We start from the raw sequence: 25,537 nt of genomic DNA, 5'->3' as shown, positions 1-25,537 counted from the left end.
CCTCCTCTTGGCTTCTAGCTGTTTCTGTCACTTTTTCCCTGTTCTTTTTTGCCTTCACACTGCACCTGAATGATGCTTTCTAATTCCTGACCTTCTTATCGTTGGCCTTGGCTCTTTCCTCATTTCTGACTCTGTAAGTCACACTTACTTAAGACTCTTACACATTTATTATTGTATCTTTCATAAAATGTTTTTTTACCATCTTAACCTGCAAGCAAAAGTAATATCTGTTTCCCCCTCTGTCTTACTTTGCACTTAGACTGAATAGTAATCTCTCTTGGCGACTTAGTTTAATTAGATTCTTCTTTTATACTGCCATTGTTTTCCCGGCTATTTGAGAATAGGAATGTTTCTTTATTTCGGCCCTAGTGTCAGATAATTGACTCTGTAACCATTGCTTAAAAGATAAGTTTTTTTAATTAATTAAAGAATAATGTAAAGTTAATGAACCATGTTGTAATGAGTTGATGTTACATAATTTTTCACCATGTGCCACCTTGTGTCATTAGTCAGTTTTAATTACTAACAAAAGTTGATTGCCTTTAGGTCTTTCTGGATATAAGGATTCTAGTCATGGTATTGCAGAAAGCACAGCACTCAGACCACAGTGGTGTTGTCATTGTAAAGTGGTTATTCTTGGAAGTGGTGTGCGGAAATCTTTCAAAGATCTGACCCTTTTGAACAAGGTACTTTGCTATTCCTTTTATGACCCCACCTCCTACCTCCAGGGAGATTGTCCTTGGCAGTGTCTCTTCCAACATCAGAGAGAGACACCACTCATGGTGGTGTGATGGACACATGTTCCTGGTGGTGGCATCAGCATATGTTAGACGTGCTTGAGCTGAACACCAAAGACCTACAACAGGCTGTTAAATGGAATATTATGAGGACTACATATTTTAAATAGAGTGAACTGTGGACCACATAGTTTGGTTCTGTACGTTTATTTTCTCCCTAGCTAAATTATCACATGCTAAATATTGGGACATAGTTTTCTTTCTGCTATTAAGATAAAGAATCATTGTCGCTTTTGAATATAACATAAAAACAATGTATAGATCCTGTTTTTATTAAATTTTGACTTGCTGAGATTCCCACACATTTCTCTTTGCTTTTCAGGATTCCCGAGAAAGCACCAAGAGGGTAGAGAAGGATATTGTTTTTTGTAGTAATAACTGCTTTATTCTTTATTCATCAACTGCACAAGCAAAAAACTCAGAAAACAAGGTGAGATGAGGATAATCTCAGCTGATAACAATGTATAACAAGTGATTTCTGTTCTGGGCATGTGGGAGTGAATAAACAGATGTGTCCCTGCCTTCATGGAGCTCTGTGTGGGAAATCCAAGGCAGATGCTGTCGCGGCAGAGGAGGAGAAGGTGTGGAGAGCCTTGAGTCGTGCTGCCCTTTCAACTTAGTTATTTGACAAAAGTGGGCAGAGTTACTTTTTAAAAGTTAAGTAAATAGAACACTAATACTAAAATCTTTAATTTTACCAGTTTAATATTTTTTTTTTGAGACAGCCTCGTTCTGTCCCACAGGCTGGAGGGCAATGGCACATCTCGGCTCACTGCAGCCTCCGCCTCCCGATTCAAACGATTCTCCTGCCTCAGCCTCCCGAGTAGCTGGGATTACAGGTGCGCGCCACCATGCCCAGCTAATTTTTGTATTTTTAGTAGAGATGGGGTTTCACCATGTTGGCCAGGCTGGTCTCAACTCCTGACCTTGTGATCCACCCACCTCGGCTTCCCAAAGTGCTGGGATTAAAGGTGTGAGCCACCGCACCTAGCCGTAAATATCTTAATCAGTATTTTAAAATTACTTCTATTGATGTTACCCCGATAGGAAAACCTGTTTAAAGATAAAATTTAAGACTATTTGTGTGCATTTTAAGAGAAAACATTTTGCTCACAGTATGGTGAAAGAGGTCTGCTTTACTTAATTTTGTGTAATTTGAGTGTGTCCAGCTGAACAGTTGACACAAATGATATGTTCGTAATCATGTTTTGAAGGAAGCTTTTCCTTTACATTATTACTGCCAGTCAGTCCTCCATCCAGGTTATTGCTCTAGTATGTCTTTCACAGAAGAACATTCTGAAGACTTCTTCTAACAGGTAGTTGTGTGTAGTATGCCTGTAATAAAATCCAAGCTATATGACAGATAAATTTAGACCTTAAAATGTATCAGCTTAAATGCAAGGAGGTTTTTTTTCACCATATAGTTTAAGTTGATTGCAGTCCCTGCCTGATTTGGTGTGAGGCATGTCTTTTTTCAGGTACCTTGTCAGGATTGGGGCATGTGAAGAGAGGGCAGCCCCCATGGGTTGGTTTTTATTAGTTTATGATACTCTGTACCATAAAGTAAATAAGCTATTGGAGATTTCCTCTCAGCTCAACTCTTTCAGCAGCCAGATCAGAGCTGAGAAGCCTCAGAGAAAAGTTAATATGATTCATTTGTTGACAGGGGCTCCTTCCCTTTCTCTGACATTTACACCAGTTGATTAAGCCTGAGATTAACAGATGTGAATTTTAGAGAGGAGATAAGCTCTCAAGAAGTGATGTTGCAGCATTCTTATTTGGTTAAACAAAAAACACTGTTCCGTTGTACAAATTATATTAGTTCTTCTGAAAGCATTGTGGGTTTTTTTCTTTCTTTCTTTTTCTGGTTTTAATATAGTTAGAAAGGGGATTGTCCCAGAAAGTGTAAGAACAGAATATTCTCCAGAATTATGGCTTTGTGGATAAGGCCTGGAAAGGATGCGGCACAGCTGCCGTCACCCGTTCTCTATCCCTGTGCACCTTAGAGCAGGGTCAGTTTCTGCGATGCGTGAGCCCCAGCACTTACTGCTGACTCTCCCTCTGCCCCTCAGGTCACACATCCTCTTCAGTCATACTGCTCAGTTTCTTAACAAGAATTGCTTTTCGGGCTTGTGAATTATTTTTCTTTGTCATGGTTTCTTTCTGTTGCCCAGGAATCCATTCCTTCATTGCCACAATCACCTATGAGAGAAACGCCTTCCAAAGCATTTCATCAGTACAGCAACAACGTCTCCACTTTGGATGTGCACTGTCTCCCCCAGCTCCAGGAGAAAGCTTCTCCCCCTGCCTCACCGCCTATCGCCTTCCCTCCTGCTTTTGAAGCAGCCAAAGTAGAGGCCAAGCCAGATGAGCTGAAGGTAACAGTCAAGCTGAAGCCTCGGCTAAGAACTGTCCATGGTGGGTTTGAAGACTGTAGGCCGCTGAATAAAAAATGGAGAGGAATGAAATGGAAGAAGTGGAGCATTCATATTGTAATCCCTAAGGGGACATTTAAACCACCTTGTGAGGATGAAATAGATGAATTTCTGAAGAAATTGGGCACTTCCCTTAAACCTGATCCTGTGCCCAAAGACTATCGGAAATGTTGCTTTTGTCATGAAGAAGGTGATGGATTGACAGATGGACCAGCAAGGCTACTCAACCTTGACTTGGATCTGTGGGTCCACTTGAACTGCGCTCTGTGGTCCACGGAGGTCTATGAGACTCAGGCTGGTGCCTTAATAAATGTGGAGCTAGCTCTGAGGAGAGGCCTACAAATGAAATGCGTCTTCTGTCACAAGACAGGTGCCACTAGTGGATGCCACAGATTTCGATGCACCAACATTTATCACTTTACTTGCGCCATTAAAGCACAATGCATGTTTTTTAAGGACAAAACTATGCTTTGCCCCATGCACAAACCAAAGGGAATTCATGAGCAAGAATTAAGTTACTTTGCAGTCTTCAGGAGGGTCTATGTTCAGCGTGATGAGGTGCGACAGATTGCTAGCATCGTGCAACGAGGAGAACGGGACCATACCTTTCGCGTGGGTAGCCTCATCTTCCACACAATCGGTCAGCTGCTTCCACAGCAGATGCAAGCATTCCATTCTCCTAAAGCACTCTTCCCTGTGGGCTATGAAGCCAGCCGGCTGTACTGGAGCACGCGTTATGCCAACAGGCGCTGCCGCTACCTGTGCTCCATTGAGGAGAAGGACGGGCGCCCGGTGTTTGTCATCAGGATTGTGGAACAAGGCCATGAAGACCTGGTTCTAAGTGACATCTCACCTAAAGGTAACGTCTGCCATTCACATGCTGTGCAGACTACTTACTCTGATGTCAGGCTAACGAATGCATTTTGTCAGTTTTTCATGTTTGTCTCGTGTTCATTTTATATTTTATAATGTGTATTTTTCATTCACAAATGCCAGTCTTCTTTGTGTTCTCACACCTTGCTCTCTCTGCTATACAGTTGTCTAAAGACTTTCATTGTCAATATATCTTTGAACATAAGAGTTGGTGAAGTAAATCTGAGAATGATTTGTAGATAAAGGTTGCCTGTCATTTGCATTGGGAACCTCCTTTTTCCTTTTTTTTTTTTTTTTTTGAGATGGAGTTTCTGTCTATTTGCACAGGCTGGCCTGCAATGGTGCGATCTCAGCTCCCTGCAACCTCCACCTCCCGGGTTCAAGCGATTCTCCTGCCTCAGCCTCCCGAGTGGCTGGGATTACAGGCATGCACCACCATGCCCAGCTAATTTTTGTATTGTTAGTAGTTTTTAATTTTGTATTTTTAGTATTTTAAGGGTTTCACCATGTTGGCCAGGCTGGTCTCAAACTCTTGACCTCAGGTGATCCACCTGCCTCAGCCTCCCAAAGTGCTGGGATTACAGACGTGAGCCACTGCACCCCGCGGGGACCCCATTTTTCTTAAAGTCAGCTTCTAGAAGGCAGGAATGACATCTAAACCATACTGTATACATTGTCTTATCTTAGCATCAGATATTACTTCAGTTTAGAGATGGAAATTAAACACTTAGTCTGGACCTCCGTGGTTAAGTCTAGATTGCCACTTTTGCTTATGTAGAAAGTACACAAACAAAAGTATGTAGAGCTGCTTTCTTAAGTTTAGCACTTAAAAAAAAGGCTGAAAATGCTCTAAAGATAATTCCAAAGAAGATATCAATTTAACATTTTAAATCTGAGGGGAAAGGAACATACCTATAGACATTACCAATTAGACTAATCATTTTATAATCTGATATGTTATATGGCCAGTATGAAAGTAATGAACTGTTTGCATGAATTTCAGTTATATTAAATTTTTCCACTTTAATGTCCTTAATCTATTATTTTCTCCAAAATTTAGGTCTTTAAAATAAATCGCTGCCATTTAATAAACAAATTCATTAGATTATTACCAAACAGACTTATTAGATTATTGCCCAACAGGATTTATTTGGAAATTAGTAAATCTTTGTGAGTGGTTATTCTTCATTTTGCTCTTGTTTTTTATACTGTATCCTATTTCCCATAAAAATTATGTTTTTGTCCCTATGTAGGTGTCTGGGATAAGATACTGGAGCCTGTGGCATGTGTGAGAAAAAAATCTGAAATGCTCCAGCTTTTCCCAGCATATTTAAAAGGAGAGGATCTGTTTGGCCTGACCGTCTCTGCAGTGGCACGCATAGCGGAATCAGTGAGTGTCTTGGTCAGGCTTTGAGGTTGGAATTGCTTTCCTAATTCAGTGTGACCTCTTGAACACACGCTGTAACATTTATGGCACTCTTCAGAAAGTGACTTAGCCTGTGGATTAACCTGTTTGTCTTAGAGGAAACAAGGCATTGGTGATTTATCGGGAGAACTCAGTACGTGGTATTCACCCAGTGAGGTAGTTAACAAACTTAAGGTTCTTTTCCAGGCTGGAGGCAAGCAGGGGTGAAGGACACCAGGCTTGTCACATCTTCTGGGTGTGCTGGATGGGTGAGGACACTCTCCTCTTCCCTTGCCTTTCTAAAGTTGCTCCCACCTCAGAATGTCAGTGTGCCCATTTCCTGACACTAGGTATTTATGGCCACTCTCCTGCCCTCTTCCTAGGGTGAAGTCACTAGAGGGCAGTAGATGGCAGCAGCACTGATTTATGTCCTCTGACATCTCTTTGCTTAAAAGATTACAAGCCTGTTTGGCAGTGAGTCTAACTGAACCATATCTACACAATAGTTTTAGAAAATTGTATGATTCTAAGGCGTTGTTTTCAAGAATAAAAATATCATTGATGTGTTTTCTTTGGAGAAGCAGAGGAAGCCCCAAAAGCCACTGAGTAATGTGCCTAATTGTTTTCTTTGGAATGGCCCTGCCTAAATGATGCTTATCTTTTATGACTGTAGAGAAATAAATTTCACAAGCAATGTCTTCCAGAAAAGACGTTTAACATGTAAATTACTTTGAGTAAACCTTGAGTTAACACCTGTGCTCTGTGTTCCCAGGACATGGAGAGTGACAACCTCATCATATCAAAGTCAAGTTGAAAGAAGTGAGAAATGATCAAGAAAGAAACCTTATACATGATTTTTAAGCTATTCTTAATTGTAAAATTCCACACAGAGATAGAAAAGTTGGCATTAATCCAGGTGAAAGAACTAAATGCGAATCACTACATGCCCTGTGTTGTGGGTATTGGAATAGGCAGACCCTGAAATCACACAAGCGTGTACATTGGTCAGCCAGTGTTTGTTGCATGGGCTAATCTTTTTCTTCAAGGAGCATTTGGCAGGGTTTACCTAAGTGTGGCTTTGAAACTGAATTTGCTTACTCATATTTAAGTAGATCTACCTGCAGGCTGATAGTGTGAACATAAGCTAGAAGACCATTTTAGTATCGAGGAAAATGTTGACGAGTTATTTCTGCTGTGGGCCATCCTTTGACCAGCTTGAGATTGTCTGTAGTCTCCATCAGATGGGTTGACTTTGTGTCTACTTTGCTTCTTTTCAGCTACCTGGGGTTGAGGCATGTGAAAACTATACCTTCCGATACGGCCGAAATCCTCTCATGGAACTTCCTCTTGCCGTTAACCCCACAGGTTGTGCCCGTTCTGAACCTAAAATGAGTGCCCATGTCAAGAGGTTTGTGTTAAGGTATTTTGTTTTAACTTCACATAGTACAGCCCAGGGTTTCTAGGCGTATTAGTGGTTTCTTGTGCTTGATTTGTCTGCTGCTTACAAACCCTGCTGTCTGGCTGTGTATGTGCCCAATTACATAAGAGAACTCACCGTGTGTCTCTGCTAGGCAGCTTTCCATGTATGTTTCTGTCAGTAAGAATTTGAATTAACCTGGTTTTGGGCATTACTCAGAGGTATCTTCAGTTTTCCTTTTATTTTTTTCCTGTTGATATGCCATTGTCTGCAGGCCTCACACCTTAAACAGCACCAGCACCTCAAAGTCATTTCAGAGCACAGTCACTGGAGAACTGAACGCACCTTATAGTAAACAGTTTGTTCACTCCAAGTCCTCGCAGTACCGGAAGATGAAGACTGAATGGAAATCCAACGTGTATCTAGCACGGTCTCGGATTCAGGTGAAGAAATACTTTGTGTACAGGAAGTGGAGAGACAGGGTAGAGTCTAGCCGTCTGAAGCCGTTGACATCCAGTATGTGAAAATGATTTCACATAGCTGCGCGGACAGAAACCTGTTTCCAAAATCACTTCACATCCTGTCCCTTCATAACACGAGGGATTTAATCTGTAGTCTTGGAACTTAGTGATTGGCTTCCCCAAATGGAAAGCAGACCAGTGGAATCCACATCTTTGCATCTTGTTGAGAGCTCCTGGGAGGCAGGTAGCATTGTAATTTGCACACTCTGGATTTGTGGAGTGCTCAGTAGAGCTGTTTCAAGCACTTCAGAGAAATACAAATGAAAATATTTTCAAAAGGTACACCCATTTTGGAAGTTACCTTATCTTTTGGAAGCTACTGTTTTATGAAATCATTGCACGTTTTTTGGTAGACTGTGGACTGTCTTATAAGTAAGGCCATGTATAGGCTGAGCATTTGAGTTTACACCTATAGTCCATACTTTCTGAGTTGCAGACCCAAATATCCAGATGCCTGTTCAGCATTTTTCTCCTTGGATGTCTCAGAATGGAATTACAAAGCTCTTACTTTGTCAAACTTGTCCAGCTCCTAAACCCCGCCATCCTACAGGCTCCTTGGATTACTCAGTGATGTCACCGTTTGTGTACGTTGGTCTCAGTACCCCCAGATTAAACCTAAAGCATCATCAAGTTCTGTTTTCTCCTAAAAATTCCCTCAGATCCACCCTTAGGTTCCCAGCCCTATCTTGATCCACATCTCACTTACCTGTACCACTCCAGGCCTGGCTGTCTCCTCCCATCCAGTTCCTTCTCAGCAGCCAGGGAAATACCTTTACCATATAAATTGGATCAGCATTCCTTTGTCTATATTCATTCAGATTCTTGTTCCTTTGTCGGAACCCTTTTACTCCTCACTAGATGTTTGTAGGATCTTCTCTTTATTGATATTTGGACATTTCACAGAACTATGCCTCAGTGAAGGTCTTTTTATTGATTGCTTTCCTCCCTTGATGAGCCCTTTCAACCTGGAGCATCGTGACCTTCCGTCTGAGAAATGTGTTTTGTGTTCATTCTTTTGCAAGTTCTGCCCCTCTGTCCCCTCTGTGTTTGCACGAAGACCCCTGAGATTCAGGATCTCGAAGTGTGGACCTGAGACTAGAAGCAGCAGCATCACCCAGGGAGCTTGTTAGGACGTACAGGTTTGGGGGCCCCAGCCCAGCCTTACTGAATCCAGCTCTGGAGGTGGGGCCCCCTGGATGCCAGAGAATAATGTGTCTTATATCCTTTCTCCCCTTCTGTTTTTGGTTTCCTCGTCTCTCTATTCTTTCTGAGACTTCCTCTACTTTATCTGCTAATCTTTTTTGTCCATTTTTAAAGATTAGCTACGAGCCCTTTCTGCTCTTAATCTTTATGTTTGGCATTCTGTTTTTACGTGATGAGTGGAGTATCTTTGTTTTTTCTCTGCTGTTGCCCCTTTCTGTTGAGCCTTTCTCGGATTCTGTAGGTGAATTAGTGCTTTGCCTCTCCTCCTTCCAGTTGTAGCTTTCTCCTGCTAAGTCAATTACTTTTCATTTTAAATAGTCCATTCACTCTTATACCCATTCGTGTTCTTGAGGAATGTGCTTTTACTGTGATTTTAGTGGATGTCTTAACTGTGTTCAACCTGTCATCTTGAACCTGAAGCATTTTTGAGGCTCTGGTTTCTGTCTGTTTACTCATTTCATCCTGCCAGCCTCCCATCTGCCCACCTCCCTGGGGGTCCCGTGGATGATCTAATACGTATCCTGCTTTTCTGTGCTAATATCTTAGAAATATATACACTTTTATGTACATATATAAAAATGGAATCATGTTATATTTCTTTTTCTCCATCTTCCTTTTCTCCGTAATACTCAGAGGTCCCTCTACATCAACTGAGGTAGCTTCATGTCATTCTCTTGAATGGCTATGTGATGTTCCATAGTGTTGATGAACTGCAGTTAAACCATTGCACTACTATGGTGTTTATAATTTTTCTCGTAACAAACTGTTGCTATATCTTGTACAAATATCAAAATGAATTAATAGTTCACTCCTATGGGCTATATTCCCAAAAGGAAGGTTTCTGTGTAAAAGTGTGTGAACTTTTCATTTCAATAGATATTGCCGCTTTTCTAACTAGGCCCTCGTTGCACACCTCTTCCTGCAGCATGTGAGACTGTTTTGTTTCCCACTTGTGGTTGGTGTTACTATTTTTTTGTTCAGTTGGCCTGATAAATATAGATTGATGTTGTTACCTTAATTGAATAGGCAGCTTTTCATGTCGGCCATTTGGATTTGCTTTCCTAGGAATTGCATATTCATATCCTTTGTCCATTTTTCAATTTGTAGCAGTTTACACTGTTCAGAATTTTCCCTTACAAAATACCCTTTGCCTACCAGCAAGTGTGACATCTTTTTTCTTGTAAAAGTTAATGTTTATATAGACAAACATACATAATTTTCTATTGCATCTAGTCTTGGTCAAGACCCTAGATCGTATATGTATTGTAGAGTTTTTCTTGCATAAAATTTTTTAAATATAATTTCATTTTCTTCCATTGGATAACCAATTGTTGAAGGGCCATTTAGAAGTAACCCGCTCTCATTTAACTGATTTATTTTCTTCTTTTTTGAGACAGGGTCTCACTCTTGTCACCCAGGCTGGAGTGCAGTGGTGCAATCTCAGCTCACTGCAGCTTTGATCTCCCGGGCTCAAGCAATCCTCTTACCTCAGCCTCCTGAGAACCTAGGGCTACAGGCTCACACCACAATACTTGGCTAATTTTTAAAAAATATTTTTTTAGAGATGGGGTTTTGCCGTGTTGTCCAGGCTGGTCTTGAACTCCTGAACTCAAGCAATTCACCTGCCTTGGCCTCCCAAAGGGCTGGGATTACAGGCATGAGCTCCCATGGCTGGCCGAATTTTTTTTTTTTTTTTTTTTGAGTCTGAGTCTTGCTCTGTCACCCAGGCTGGAGTGCAGTGGCATGATCTCGGCTCACTGCAACCTCTGCCTCCCAGGTTCAAGCGATTCTTCTGCCTCAGCCTCCCAAGTAGCTGGGACTACAGGTGTGCACTACCATGCCTGGCTTTTTTTTTTTTTTTTTTCTTTTAAAGTAGAGACAGGGTTTCACCATATTGGCCAGGCTGGTCCTCAAACTCCTGACCTTGTGACCCACCCACCTGAGCCTCCCAAAGTGCTGGTATTACAGGTGTGAGCCACCGCGCCCAGCCTTTTTCTTCTTCTTTTAACCCCACAAAATCTAGACTATAAACTGAATGTTAATACCAGTTACTACTATATGTTAAATTTTCATATATGCAGGGATCTATTTCTCTTTTCTGAGATAGAGTCTTACTCTGTCACCCAGGCTGGAGTGTAGTGGTGCCATCTCAGCTCACTGCAGCCTCCGCCTCCCAGATTAAAGCAATTCTCATGCCTCAGCTTCTGGAGCCTCGCTCTGTCGCCCAGGCTGGAGTGCAGTGGCATGATCTCAGCTCACTGCAACCTCTGCCTCTGGGACTCAAGCAATTCTCTTGCCTCAGCCTCCCTGGTAGCTAGGATTACAGGCACGCACCACCATGCCCAGGTAATTTTTGTATTTTTAGTAGAGACGGGGTTTCATCGTGTTGGCCAGGCTGGTCTTGAACTCCTGACCTCAAGGGATCCACCTGCCTTGGCTTCCCAAAGTGCTGGGATCATAGGTGTGAGCCACTGTGCCCGGCCTATTTGGAATCTCTTCATTTCCACTGATCTTGTTTGTTCTGAAACCACACTATATTGATCTCCATACATACTAAGTGTGTTATCTGGTTCATTCACTTGTAAGTTGTATCTGGAGTAGAACAGATAACCAAAGATGATTGTTCAGAGGGTAAGTCAGTTCACATACTAAAGTCAGTCACATGGCCCTTCCCACCGTGTGCTCCCGGATGTGCTTCATGAGGACGCAGCTGGGGCAGCACATGGTCCTAGGAATTCCGACTAGAATGCAGTTGATTGCTACATTCTAGAATTCAGTTCAGTTCTAGAATTGCATTCCAGTCTAGTACTTCTGATTCAGTTGCATCTAGTCTAGTACATCTAGTCTAGTACTTTTGCATTCAGTTGCCTTCTAGTCGGAATTAAGAGCAAAAACCCAAAATTGGGACAAGAAAATACAACTATGTGTGGGAAAGACCCATAGTGTTTTAGTATGTTTCTCTACAAGCAGTGCTACCAACCTAAAATAGTGCACCTAGCAGGCCACCTGCACGGGAGTACAAGCTGCGCAGTGAGAGCTGCTTCCATTTCAGCCATTTCAGACTTCTTTCCCAGGCTCAGAATTTTGTATTAGTGAAAAATCTGCCTTCCCCAAGAGCTTCATTTGTTTCCAACGTTCCTGGTATTTACAGCAGAGTGACGTTTCCTGTGTCTGCTCTTTGCCCTGGCTCCTGGGAAACTCAGATACTATTTACAGTATCAGTGATTGGTTATAGTTAGCCCGATTTCTGTGTTATTAAATTTATTATGTCTTTTTTGAAATAGTATTGGGGTAAAATAAACACCACAAGTCAATAAGCTTATTTAGTTGGTGGGAACTCAGCTATCTAATCTGGAAGATTAGATAGTCTAATACGTAAGACAGCTAAGCCACAGTATTTGTACATAGACCCTAAGAATTTAGTGCTAAAAAAGACATAGGAAGAAGCTAGTGATGGCCTAGTTTTAAGTAGTAAAAATGTCCAATTTTTTAAATTTCAGAAAATAGCATATTCAAAAATGATTTGAGTTCAAGTGAAACTTCAGTATGGCTTCTAATAAGACCCAAGGGTAAAACCTTTGTATGAGAAAGAGAAAATAGATTTGTTGTCAAATAAATTGGAAGTATATAAACACTTTTTTTTTTTTTTTAAGGGGCTGGGCCTGTATGCTGCTAGAGACATTGAGAAGCACACCATGGTCATTGAGTATATCGGGACTATCATTCGAAATGAAGTAGCAAACAGAAAAGAGAAACTTTATGAGTCTCAGGTAGGTGTCTGGTCCCTGCGATTGTATAAACAGCACCATCGCCCTCTCCCTTTCTCCATGCCGACCAAACACCCTGAAAGGCAGAATGAAGCCTGTCATGCTGCATCCAGCTTCAAACAAAAGCAATATCTGTATATTATTGTATCTTTATCAGTTTTCTCTCTTTCAAGTGGTGTTATGGTTTACTCTGATAGATAACTGTAAATTAATGATCCTGGCTTCACACACAACCTGCTGATTTCATGCTTTCCATTTGTGCCATGTAAATGTCATCTGTGCCTAATAGAATATCCACAGTAAGGGTGATCAGGGTGCCGTTCCGTTCAGTTTCGACTGAGTCCTCCTGGTGTGGATAGGAACACAGAGGGGAGTTTCAGATCGACATTGATGACTGCCTGACTTTTCCCTCAGAACCGTGGTGTGTACATGTTCCGCATGGATAACGACCACGTGATTGACGCGACACTCACAGGAGGGCCTGCAAGGTGAGGCAGCGAGGGACCTGATGGGGAGTGCTTTTGCTCAGGGGGCCAGTGCTGGGGCAGTGAACACTGAAGCCAGGAGACAGGCTCTCACTACAGGCTGGCAGCGATTAAAAATTCAGAGCAATGAGTTTTGAGAATTTTTATTTAAATTTTATATTTGTACTTCCACTAATGGGCAAATAGAAATTTAATTAGCAAAAACTGCTTTCTCAATAAATGGAAAGCTTTAAAACCTGCTTCTAGCTGTTTTACAATATAGTTTTCTGACATGGTGGCTTGCAGGTATATCAACCATTCATGTGCACCTAATTGTGTGGCTGAAGTGGTGACTTTTGAGAGAGGACACAAAATTATCATCAGCTCCAATCGGAGAATCCAGAAAGGAGAAGAGGTAAGAGTCTGAGAGATTGTGTCTGCCATGTCGTTTAGATCCTGGGTGAATAGTTTCCTCCTCACACAGGTAACTTGCTCACTTGTTTCCCTATTCTTTGTTGTGATAAAAACTGTCTCTATAGTAGGCCAGATGTTCCCACCCTGTAATATTTCACCCTTTGGGCATTCCAGTTCCACCTTCCTCCACATGGCAGCTCTGTAAGCATTTGCTGTCACCTCCCCCTTCCTTTCTGTGCCATGGGTTCAGCATCCGCGTGGCACCCAGGTGGTACCATTTCTGTGTGCCATAGGATCCTTCTTTATCCCCTTAACCTGGACAGTTTGGCAGCGTCCCCTCTCTAAAGAGCATCCCCATCCGTCTCCACGAGGGCTGTGGCTCCTGGGATGGCGCTGTTGGGCTATGGGCGGATGGCACTGTTGGGCTATGGGCGGATGGCGCTGTTGGGCTATGGGCGGCAAATCTGGGCAGCTGTGCTGCTGAGAATTGTGTGCTCACGCTGACGATCAGTGCATGCTTAACCAAGTGCTCACATCCACACATTCTCCAGCAGTCCAGGTGTGTGTTGTCTTCAAAATGCCGAGTGCCACGCTTGCCATTTGTCTCTGTGCTCTCAGAGGAGACTCTGGTCCAGCATCTCACCCGTTGGGATTATTATTGGCCTTAATTGCTGCATTTGTTTCCCAACTTGGTCTTTCCCATCATGATTCAGGTACCTTGGTTCTGGAATTGCCTACTGAGCAGCAGGCTTGGCTTCTGTAGGGAACGTCCCGCGTTTGGGGAGTGACACACCTGAGTGACTTGACTTTGTTGGTGCTCCTATCCCTTCATGGGATTCTATCTGTATTTTGGGTCTTTGTGGAATCTCCTTTCTTAGTCAAGAATAAGGATCTGACTAGACCCAAGGCCCATTATACATCTCAAAGTAACGTGTAAATGAGACCGGGTGTGGGAGCCCTGGCATGGTGCCAGTAACCGATGGCTACTATGGTGGTCAGAAGAGACTCAGCTGAGCCCAGGGCTGCCTGCCCCCTTCCTACTTGAATATTCTTGAGTCAATAGTTTAATCTGAGCCCCTATTTTATCTTCTGCAAGACGGAGAAGATGATTTCCTTACCAGTTTCCTGTAAGGACAAGGACTCAGCAGATACCTGAAAGAAAGCAGTGGAATCATTGCCAAGAACAGCTACTCAATAAACATGGTTTCTTTCCTTTCTGTGTAGAAGGTCTTTCCAGCAAGTGTTCTAGAATAATTTCAATCAGAAGAGACCTAGAAATTACTGGTCCTCCCCTTCATTTCGCAGCGCCGGGTCTCTCTGGGGTGGTGGGGGTTGCAGGGGCCACGCGGTGAGGCTTGTACCGTGGGACTCATGCAGACTCTCACCTACCTTGGTCTGAGATGTTCATTTGGTGACCTCTAAATAGAAAGACATCCTTTCAGTCTTGAGTGTGGAAAAATGAAAGAGGAAAAACAGTGTTAGCTGGCAAGGGCAGTTCCTCTCACCCAGACTTGCATGCCCCATTCAGCAAATGAGGGGAGGTGAAAGCCTCCTGGGTTTAGGGAGAGGGGCAGGAAAGCAGCTGCCCTTCCCGTCCCCTCCATCCACCTGCAGGGACAGCATTATGAGAAGTCACAGAAATACAGCTTTCTCCGGTTAGGCTCCCCTTTCTCAGATCTGGCTGTTTGAAAATACTGCCTCCCTCATGTCCTCTGTGCACGCGCAGGGTCTCTTTTCAGGGTTCCCCCAGGGTCCCATGGAACCTCAACAAATCAGGTCTTCCTTAATTTACATCTGTTTTGTTTGCTGGTTTTAAAATGCAAGAGAGATGGAGGAGGCAGAAACGCCATTTCCTTCCTTGCTGTCGTTTCTTACCCTGTGTCTTTGCCGTGGGCAGCTCTGCTATGACTATAAGTTTGACTTTGAAGATGACCAGCACAAGATTCCGTGTCACTGTGGAGCTGTTAACTGCCGGAAGTGGATGAACTGAAATGCATTCCTTGCTATCTCAGCGGGCGGCTTGTCCCTAGGAAGAGGCGATTCAACACACCATTGGAATTTTGCAGACAGAAAGATATTTTTGTTTTCTGTTTTATGACTTTTTGAAAAAGCTTCTGGGAGTTCTGATTTCCTCAGTCCTTTAGGTTAGAGCAGCGCCAGGCGGAAGCTGGCAGAGGCAGCGCTCCTGAAGTGGCCGAGGTGAAACAGAATTTCAGAACAGTCCAGCACTTTGCTTTCTTTTCTTTTCCTTTTCTTTCTTTTTTTGTTTGTTTTTTTTCCCTTGTGGGTGGGTTTCGTAGTTTTGGTTTTTTAGTCTCACTAAGGAGAAACTTTTACTGGGGCAAAGAGCCGATGGCTGCCCTGCCCCGGGCGGGGGCCTTCCTATGAATGTAAGACTGAAATCACCAGCGAAGGGGACAGAGAGTGCTGGCCACGGCCTTATTAAAAAGGGGCAGGCCCTCTAACTTCAAAATGTTTTTAAATAAAGTAGACACCACTGAACAAGGAATGTACTGAAATGACTTCCTTAGGGATAGAGCTAAGGGATAATAACTTGCACTAAATACATTTAAATACTTGATTCCATGAGTCAGTTTATTGTAGTTTTTGATTTCTGTAAAATAAGAGAAACTTTTGTATTTATTATTGAATAAGTGAATGAAGCTATTTTTAAATAAAGTTAGAAGAAAGCCAAGCTGCTGCTGTTCCCTGCAGAACTAACAAACCTGTTACTCTGTACAGATATGTAAATATTTTGAGAAAAAATACAGTATAAACATAGTTATTGACCAAATGCTACCAGGCTCTGCAGCGGCTCGGGTGCTTATAAAATGTTCATAGGGATGTTACAATATAATTTTGTGTTATAAAATATGCCATTATAATTATGTAATAACCAAAATTTCAACCTAGAGTGTTTGGGGTTTTTTGGAAACTGCAGTCTATTAGTACTTAATGGTTTTATACACCTTCCTTCTGACGAGCAGGGCGTATGCTACAACTTTTATAGCTGTTTTGGTAATTTAAACTAATTTTTTCATATTATATTGTTGCATCCCTACTTCTTCAGTCAGGTTTTTTTGTGCTTACAATTTGTGATAACTGTGAATAACTGCTTAAAAATACACCCAAATGGAGGCTGAATTTTTTCTTCAGCAAAAGTAGTTTTGATTAGAACTTTGTTTCAGGCCATAGAGAATCATGTAAACATAATAGGATCATGTAGCAGAAACTTAAATCTAACCCTCTAGCCTTCTATTTAACACAAAAATTTGAAAAAGTAAAAAAAAAAAAAGGAGATGTGACTATGCTTACAGCTGCAGGACTCTGGCAATAGGGTTTTTGGAAGATGTAATTTTAAAATGTGTTTGTATGAACTGTTTGTTTACATTTCTTTAATAAAAAAAACACTGTTTTGTGTTTGCTTGTAGAAACTTAATCAGCATTTTGAACCAGGTTAGCTTTTTATTTTGTACTTAAAATTCTGGTACTGACACTTCACAGGCTAAGTATAAAATGAAGTTTTGTGTGCACAATTCAAGTGGACTGTAAACTGTTGGTATATTCAGTGATGCAGTTCTGAACTTGTATATGGCATGATGTATTTTTATCTTACAGAATAAATCAATTGTATATATTTTTCTCTTGATAAATAGCTGTATGAAATTTGTTTCCTGAATATTTTTCTTCTCTTGTACAATATCCTGACATCCTACCAGTATTTGTCCTACCGGGTTTTTGTTGTTTTCTGTTCTGTATAATAGTATCTAATGTTGGCAAAAATTGAATTTTTTGAAGTATACAGAGTGTTATGGGTTTTGGAATTTGTGGACACAGATTTAGAAGATCACCATTTACAAATAAAATATTTTACGTCTATAAGAGCTGCCTAGAGCTTCTGTGTTAACTCCTCATGTTCAAATTTGAGCTCTTAAATTGATGATTGAAGTTCACTGACCATCTGATATATCTTTCACAATGAGAGTGTTGATGTAATCAACTTGGTTCTCTTAGATTTTCAAAAGTTTAGATGTAAATTTGTAATTCAATCTAATTATGACACTTTTTCTTCCCTTCAACTGAATAAAGAAGGGAACTGCTGTATCTTTCTAGGGTGTTTACCAAATTCAGAATATCCTTGGTGCCTTGTTCAAAGCCTGTTTTTGTTTAATTGGTAAATTTAGTCTTGGTTATGTTGTGGTTTTTTTTTTGAGGCAGCTTGTCAGACTTATTCTATTGTGGTAGACTTTCTATCATATTGAATTATTTGACATATTAAATATAAAGGGGTTAAAAAAAAAACTGCTCAGAATCCCCTTTAGTTTCTAGGACAGATTTTTAACTTGGACTTGACAAACACTAAAATAGCAAGCATTCTTAGTCCACCATGAGGGGAATGGACAAAAACAGGTGACTGCTGTAGATGGGAGGTGGGCTTGGGAGTCCCATGGGGGCATTCCTAAGGAGGTGACATTTAAGCAAGACCTGAAGGATGAAGAGGAGCTGGCCTCAGGAGCGTGGCAGAGGCTTGCCTGGCAGAGGGGACAACTCATGCCGGAGCCTTGAGATCTGAAAGAGGCTGATGCCACCAGTAACCGAAAGGCAGGTATGGCTGGGACAGAGTGGCAAGACGTGAGATGAGAGAAAAGCAAGGGTGAGTGGCTCAGGTTCAGCTCGCCTGGGTCAGCAGGAAGCCACTGCCGGACGGTGCTGAGTTCCCACTTCACAGAGGCGACGTGCTGCCCAGAAGAGGCAGCCTGCCTGTGGGCACCAGCGTGTGTACAGAGGCTGAGTGGGCTCCGCACGAGTCCCAGGAGCAGCGAGGGGTGCCCTGGGCTGGGCGATGGTCACGACAGGCAGCAGTTGAGGCGTTTTGCATGTAGATTGCTCAACAATTTTCCATTTCAAAAGCGCCTTGTCTCCGTCTTCCTCAGCTCCTCCTATCCTCCTCCTTTGGGCCCCATGTCATTGGAGGCTGCACTGCGCTCTGTCCTAGTCACCAAGCAGAAACACACTTAGTCTGATGTGGTGTCCAATGCAGCAGATGATCATCTGGCCATTAGGGTTTCCTGTCCCTGGTGGCGGTGGCGGCCACTGTCTCTGAAATTCCCTCCAGCCCCTGCTGGTGGAGCAGCACCCTTTCTTGGCTTTCTTCCCACATTGCTGCTTTAATCTTTTCCCTCTAAGGGCTCTACCCCATTCTTTTTTCATCATAAAGGCATGTATTTAATAGTAATCTGAAAAACAGCTTCGAGAGGCCAAGGTGGGAGCATCACTGAGGCCAGGAGTTCAAGACCAGCCTGGGCAACATAGTGAGACTGGTTCTCTACAAAAAATCAAAACAATAGCCAGGTGAGGTTGTGTGCACCTGTAATCCCAGCTACTTGGGAGGCTGAGGCAGGAGGGTCACTTGAGCCTGGAAAGTCAAGGCTGCAATGAGCTGGGATTGTACCACTGCACTCCAGCCTGGGTGACAGAGCAAGTCCTTGTCTCAATTAAAAAAGTAATAACAGAAGCCAACTCTTCAGGAAACCACAGCTATGCAGTCAGTCATGGCTACAGTGATACTGGTGCATTTTTTATTAGGCTCAGACACAAACACTAAAACGGTCCCACTTCAAATGCCCAGGAACAATACAGACAAATTCCAAAGAAAGGGCTGTTTACTGTGAATACCATGGAAAGAAAAAAGGCACAAGAGTCTGACTTGATCCCTTGGCCCTGAGCCTAGGGCCATCCTACCCTATTGTAATAGGAAAGGACAGTCTCAACAGCAGACTCACCAGCACTCCCTCAGCTTCACAGCAATGCAGTGAAGCCCACGGTGGCCTGTTCCCTGGGGCCCATTGTCACATACGCTGGGAGCAGCTTTGATTTGAAATGAGAAGTGCTACATTTAAAACATTAAAAATTTGAGTATTTCAGTTACAACTATGTAACGAGAGAGACTTACGGTTACCAGAGGCAGAATCATGATGTCTTTAAGTGTGTTCAGTAGACTTCAATGTGTTCCTAGACAAGGTGGCCTCAGCACTTCATCCGGCTTTCCAGCTATTGCCTGGGAGGACTCTGCTCCCATCACCGTCTGGCAGAGTTGAAGAATCCTTTCCCAGATATCTAAAGGAATTGGGTAAATGTCAGCAAAGCAAGGTTCTTCTCGTGCGGAGGTGAGTAGACCCACGGTGCCCGTTTGCACGATGTGCTCCGTGCTCTAGCGAAGTGCCCAGCGCCACTCTGAAGTTTCATTTTCTTTCTGCCATGCCATTGACAGCACCGATTTATGTGTAGTTCCTGGAGGTTCAGGATCTTCTAAAATGGAAGCCACGTTCTACTTGCTAGGAGGGTCAGCTGTCTCCTCATCCCTGGTCAGCCACAGCCTTACTCCAGGTCTCTGGGAATCTTGCACCCCAGCCCTGCTTGCTCCTGCACCCTCAGACCCCATGGTGGGTCCATCGAGCCCTTCAGGGGCCAAGAGATCACTGGGACCCTGTCTCTGGTGCCAGGGTTTTGCCTGTAACATGTCCCAGCTGGTACTACAGACGCCGCCCGCTTTGTCCTGAGGATGCTCCCGCATCCGTCCCAGGTCCAGCACCCTCGTTGCCTAGGGCAGGCCTGCTCGCCACTCCCTATGAGTTCCTGATGCTCTGTTCCTGCAAGGTTCTCGTTTTTGAAGACACTGCTCCTGGGTCCCAGAAATTCTTTTAACCTAGTTTTTATCCTAACCACAGACATGTTAAAAAAGTATTCCTTCCTCCTCGATGGCAACCTGACGAAACTTTGCTTCCTGAAGAACAAGTTGATGCAGGCGGACCACACGGGGTGTATGACCTCCTCTCGGGGGAGGCCCCACTCATAGGTGACCCCTCTTCCTTCCACCCCCTCTCCCTCACCCCAGCCCTACTATTCCCACTGCTGCCAACTCCACAGCCTCAACTTTTTGTGTACCTTTTAAATGCCAGCACCCCCCCCCCCAAACACACTTTCCTCAACTCTTCTCATCCTCTGCTGTCGCCACGCTGACCTCATCCAAACCTACAACTTCACCCAACATGGTGGGAAAAGAGTTCCAAATGCCTCCCTTCTGAGCTCTAGACCCTGGCATGAGCCTGCAGCCTGCTCACGGAGCCTGCAAAAGCACCACTGCAGAGACTTCATGCTTTTTCTCTTCCCAAGAACGATTCCACCAATCCTTCCTCACTCGGAATGGCAGCTACCCGCTCCCAGGCGCCCACACCAGAGCCCCAGGCCATCCTCATGCTCTGCAGCCCGCCTGGCTCAGGGCTTCATCCCAGCAGCCCCAGCCAGGAAGACCCTTCACTTTCAGAACAGAACGACCTGCTATTCCCGGATCCTGGAATGCATGCGCGTGCCTCGATGCTTCCTCACTGCTGTGCTTTCTGCCCGGCCCTTGTCCATCCCAAGGCCGCCCGGCCTGCTCCAGGAAGTCCTCCCCTCTCACCCGCTGTGGGATTGTGCAGCCCTGTTCTGTGCTTGCTTGGTGCATGAGTCTATCAGAGCATTTCTCACCTTCATTTCTAAGCTTTCCTTTCACCTGAAGGTGGGAATTTTAGCTTGCAACTAGTTCTCCAGCACAATAGAGAGGGCGGGCGGGCAGGCAGAATGCTGAGTGCCAGGTGGTCAACTCCCTCCCCGCAATCTCCCCTGCTCTGCCGGGTCCGGAGGGCTGACCCTTCTGGTCTCCTGGCTGCTGCTTCAGTTCAGCCGGTGGGCGCTGTTGGGGGAGGCCGGGAGGCAGGACAAGGGGCCCTGGGCGTTTCTGCTCCCGCCATCTGGTGGTGGAGCTGCCTGTGTCTAGGCCCACGGCTCCGGACGCTGCTGCTCACCCCTCAGGCTCAGAGGTGGCAGTGCCCCGAGGCTGCTAACACTGTCACAGGCCCTTCCCTCACAGCTCTTCAAGATGCAGAGATATGCGCCTTCTCATTTGCCAGCGGGACCCTGACTCAGACAGGAAGGAAGGATTTTTGGAAACACATACTCTTGACAGCGTAAGTTAATATAATGTGTAAAAAATAATGTTTTTTTATTAAAAAAACGTATTTATAAAGAAAAAATGGGGAAGGAGGACAAAAAGGAAACTGAAAGATGTTTAGGGAGTTTACAATTTTTTCTTGTCAATTTTATGGAAAACATTTTCATATCTCTAAAGTGAATTACTTTATATTCATAATAATACAGTATTTGGGAGCACTTTGGGATTACTTTTAGGAAAGTGGCAGAAGTAGAGTTCCCATACACTCCTCCTCCCGTTCCCCGGATGTTAACTGTGACGCATTTGTCAAAACTAAGAAATGAACATTGGTCCATGCCGTTAACTAACCTGCAGGCTACTTAGGTTTCACCGGGTTTTCCAATAATGTCCTTTTTCTATTCCAGGATGCGTTCCAGGCACCACGCGGCGTTTAGTCATCACATCCTCTTAGCCTCTTCTGGACACCGGTAATCTGGTAGTTTCTCAGATTTGCCTTACTTTTCGTGACCTTGACCAATTCTGATAGTTTCAATCCTCATTATCTTCAAGTCTTCCTATAATTTAGTATATTTGTCAAAGCTGTTTTCAACATCAGTGTGTGCTAATTCCATCCTTTCATTGCTAGGCCTGTTTGGTTTTATTTAAGACTTTTATTAACAGGTGGTTTTCAGTTTGTTACTTTTTTTGAAAAAATCAACTTGTAAACTTTTACGACAAATTAAAAATGAAGTTCTTAAAAAATCTCAACTTGAGCAGATATGAAACAATTTAAAAACCTTTAAAGGCGTATTGAGAAAAACCAGGCTTTTTTAAAAAACACTTTATTACCAAAAAGTGACGTCTTTAGGTAAAAATAATTAAAACCCCATGCCCCACAGATAACGCAGATAGTTCTAGTTATCTGGTCAACAGACAAAAAGCAGGGACTTAAGGTCTTCAGCTCCAATCTTTCGTTCATTTCTTCTTGCTGGAATTTCCTAGTTCTTGTTTGATGACTAAACCGGGTGATGGTAGAGATAGCAGCCGGCATTTGCTCGGCCCACCCTGCTCAGCCTGGAGTCAGGAATTCTCAGCTGGTGGATCAGCTGCTTGTGTCTTTGCCATCTTGTGGTTTAGGGTTTTCTGGGCGACTGCGTCAGTACCTGAAGTCGTGGCGGCCCCGGTGCTGAGGTGGCTGGTGACCTTGGGTCTCATCTCCTGGATTGTCTTTATCCTCTTCCTCGCTGTCCTCTCCGGGCTGTCTTGGGTGAGGAGGGCCCTGCGGAATCGTGGTGTGTGTCCCCGGTACACTCGCTGCCTCGCTGGTCTCCCTGCTCCCTGGCTGTCACCCCTGCATCGCTGCTCCCGGCCGCCCGGAGGCTGGAGAACTGCAGCCTCCATGGAGGAAAAGTGGGACTCTGCGGAGGGGCCGGCGTGGTGGGGCCTGGCCTGTGGCAGTGCCGTCTGATCCCTCCTTCTGTTCCCCAGTGAGGATTCTGGTGATTGCGGGGAGGACCCACGTCTGTAGTGGTTACGGTGGCCGCAGGTTTACTGCCTTGACCTGGGTCGCACCAGGCCTTGTAACATTTGCTGCCTCCTCACCCTTTTCTCCTTCAACATCAGACTCTGCGGCCTTCCCAGCTCTTGCACTGCCAGGGTCCTCCTCCTTCACGGCAGTCTGGTGAAGAAACATCTTCCTTGGTGTGAAACCCTATCTGTTCCTTACCCTGAACCGTTCGTTCCCAAAACCTTTGCCATGACGACCTTCTTGTCCCCTGCATTGGGGGTGACGGTGCCTGGGCTCCTCCCAGGGTGTGATGGCAACTAGGCCATGGCGGCGGTGGGGCTGCCCAGGGCTCTCTGGGATCCGCTCCCCGCTCCCAATCGAACTCTCTAGGCCTGTTTAAATCACCTTTTTCTCCTGGTGACGGTTATATTCCTTTTTTTTTTCTTTTTTTTTTGGAGTCTTGCTCTGTTGCCCAGGCTGAAGTGCAGTGGCGTGATCTCGGCTCACTGCAACCTCCGCCTCCTGGGTTCAAGCGATTCTCCCACCTCAGCCTCCCGAGTAGCTGGGATTCCAGGCATGCGCCACCATGCCCGGCTCATTTTATTTTTAGTAGAGATGGGGTTTCACCATGTTGGCCAGGCTGCTCTCAAGGTGATCCGCCTGCCTTGGCCTCCCAAAGTGCTGGGATTCCAGGCGTGAGCCACTGCGCCCAACTGGTTTCTTCCTTTTGAAGCTTGTTCTTGAAGCACTTTTCCAATGAGTCTGACAGCGCCTTTACCCTTGGCCAAGTCCAGCCCCACTCCTAAGGCATGGCCCTTCAGGGAATACCCTGGGCACCCTGAATACTCAGTGGGGCCTGTTACTTGGCTGGTGGCAGCCTCAATGATTTCCATCCCCACCTGATCTTTGGGAGCTGTTCAGTTTATAGTCTCCCAGCCTCGTAAGTTTCCACAGACAGACTGAAACATAGCCAGACTCCAGGGACCCCTGTGCAGGTTCTGGGCCCTCTCTCTGTTTAGCTCCTTCCTCTCCTTCATCCTCCGATGCAAAATTCCAGCCACCTTAGCCTCCCTCGGAACCACTGGCTGAAGAGGTGCTGCATGTTTTTCTAAGTCTCTAGTTTTTTACTCCAGGAAGACAAGCCCAGGTCCCATTACTCCTTCTTGGCCAGGAGCAGAACTTGTGTCTTTTGTTTAAAATGTTTCCTTCTTGTCAAATTCTACCTCTTTAAAGGCCTTATTATTTCTTGGCCCCCATGTTCCTCCTTATCTATTCTTAATTTCTCACACTTCTTGAGTTCTGTCACCACATTCTGAGTTTTCAGATTTGCTCTATTTAGTCCTCTCATGTCACTCTCCTCATGCCTTAAACTCATTTTTGAATCAGTATGTTACAGTTTGGGTCGGTTCTGTGAGCACATCCTTCTGGAGTGCTTTCATTATACAAATGTCATTTAGCTCTTCTTCTTATACTTTGTATGGGACTTGGCCTTGATCCTCTTCTGTTGCTCATCTGGTGGGAACCGAGTTTCTGAACATGGAGGAGCGTAGCTCAGACAGCCTCGTGGCTCAGACAGCCTTCCCACGTGGGGGAGCGTGGCTCAGACAGCCTTCCCAGCCTTGCAAAGCTCCCTCTTCTCTTCTGTTTTTCCTGCACTGCTAAAGCTACGGTCACTCCTGCCAATGGCTGGCTTCACTTCCCTCTACTTCTCCAAGCTGTGTCTTTCCTTTTTCTTTACTATTATTCACTTACTACTGTTTCTCTATTATTGCTGTCTTGCTCAATTTCGACTCCATGCCCTGGCAGTTTCAAGAGTTCAAAGGAACTAGAAGCCTTCATCCCCTAAGCCCTCCCTTCCCCAGGGACGCCTGCTGCTACCCACTGCTGGAGAGGCAGACGACCCCACAGTGCTGGCTGCTCTGACTCCCCAGTTTCCTGCGGCCACCGTTGCCTTTTCCTATCTCCACTCCTCAACACACCATCTGCCTGGAGCTTGCCTGGTCTCGGGCACACAGGTCTCGGGCGTCCAGCTCCTCCTACCCACTTCAAAGAATTCGCAGCTACCTTGCACCTACCTACTTTGAAAATACCATCCATGGGTTTGGGGTTTGTCTGTCTAGTTGCTCTAATTTTATGTGGATGTTGACTGGGCAAACTTTGAAAGCTGTGCTGCCACCTTTTCTGCAATTTCCTGAGAAGCCCCCATGTCGGGTCTGTTTTATTTCAGCCATTTTAATGGATGTGAAGTGGCATCCGAATGTCGTTTTAATTTGCAGTTCTTTGGTGACCATGATATTGAACACCTTTTCATACACTGAGCTATTTATACTTCTTTGGTGAAGTATCCAAGTATTTTGTCCATTTTGAAAATTGGGTTGTCTTTTTAGTATTGAATTTTAAGCACAAACCCTTGAATATAGTTCTGTGGCTTTTTTCATTTTCTCAGTGGTGTCTTGATAAGCAGAAGCTTAATTCTGAAGTTCAATTTGTTAATATTTTATGGCTAGTTTTTTTAAAAAAAAGTTTTATTAATATGTTGCCCAGGCTGGTCTCTTAACTCGAGCTCAAGCAATCCTCCCACACTGGCCTCCCAAAGCATTGGGATTACAGGCATGAACCACCTGTGCCTGGCCTTTTTCTTTTTCAAATAGACAGGTTCTCACTATGTTGACCAGGCTGGTCTGGAAACTTCTGGCTTCAAGCGATTCTCCTGCCTTGGCCTCCCAAAAGTGTTGGGATTGCAGGCATGAGCCACCATGCCTGGC

General features: G+C 44.3%; 1 protein-coding gene and 1 long non-coding RNA gene across 37 annotated transcripts in view; one reads left to right on the top strand and one right to left on the bottom strand.

Annotated features, from left to right (window-relative positions):
* The window catches only part of KMT2C (lysine methyltransferase 2C), a 298,808-nt gene extending 281,630 nt beyond the window's left edge, over positions 1 to 17,178 (top strand). For 27 of the 36 annotated variants that reach the window (XM_074036399.1, XM_074036404.1, XM_065541094.1 and 24 more), the window contains 10 exons: positions 547 to 686; positions 1,120 to 1,227; positions 2,972 to 4,091; positions 5,359 to 5,495; positions 6,788 to 6,930; positions 7,202 to 7,370; positions 12,305 to 12,421; positions 12,833 to 12,906; positions 13,189 to 13,297; positions 15,194 to 17,178. In XM_074036399.1, coding sequence (XP_073892500.1) covers positions 547 to 686; positions 1,120 to 1,227; positions 2,972 to 4,091; positions 5,359 to 5,495; positions 6,788 to 6,930; positions 7,202 to 7,370; positions 12,305 to 12,421; positions 12,833 to 12,906; positions 13,189 to 13,297; positions 15,194 to 15,286 — 2,210 coding nt within the window. In that variant the 3' untranslated portion in view covers positions 15,287 to 17,178. Of the gene's footprint in view, positions 1 to 546; positions 687 to 1,119; positions 1,228 to 2,971; positions 4,092 to 5,358; positions 5,496 to 6,787; positions 6,931 to 7,201; positions 7,371 to 12,304; positions 12,422 to 12,707; positions 12,907 to 13,188; positions 13,298 to 15,193 lie in introns of those variants that run through there. The other 9 variants (XM_074036419.1, XM_065541110.1, XM_074036406.1 and 6 more) reach the window with 3 other exon arrangements.
* On the bottom strand, positions 15,874 to 20,125 carry LOC141409960 (uncharacterized). Its single transcript, XR_012433091.1, has 2 exons — positions 19,250 to 20,125; positions 15,874 to 18,288 (listed from the first exon to the last, which is right to left on the bottom strand). It is a non-coding gene; the product is annotated as an uncharacterized lncRNA (long non-coding RNA).
* Between the last annotated feature and the right edge of the window lie 5,412 nt (positions 20,126 to 25,537).

This window comes from Macaca fascicularis, chromosome 3 (assembly GCF_037993035.2).
Source record: "Macaca fascicularis isolate 582-1 chromosome 3, T2T-MFA8v1.1".
Taxonomy (NCBI): domain Eukaryota; kingdom Metazoa; phylum Chordata; class Mammalia; order Primates; family Cercopithecidae; genus Macaca; species Macaca fascicularis.
The sequence above is the reverse complement of the archived record's forward strand: the minus strand, read 5'-3'. Positions and strand labels throughout refer to the sequence as shown.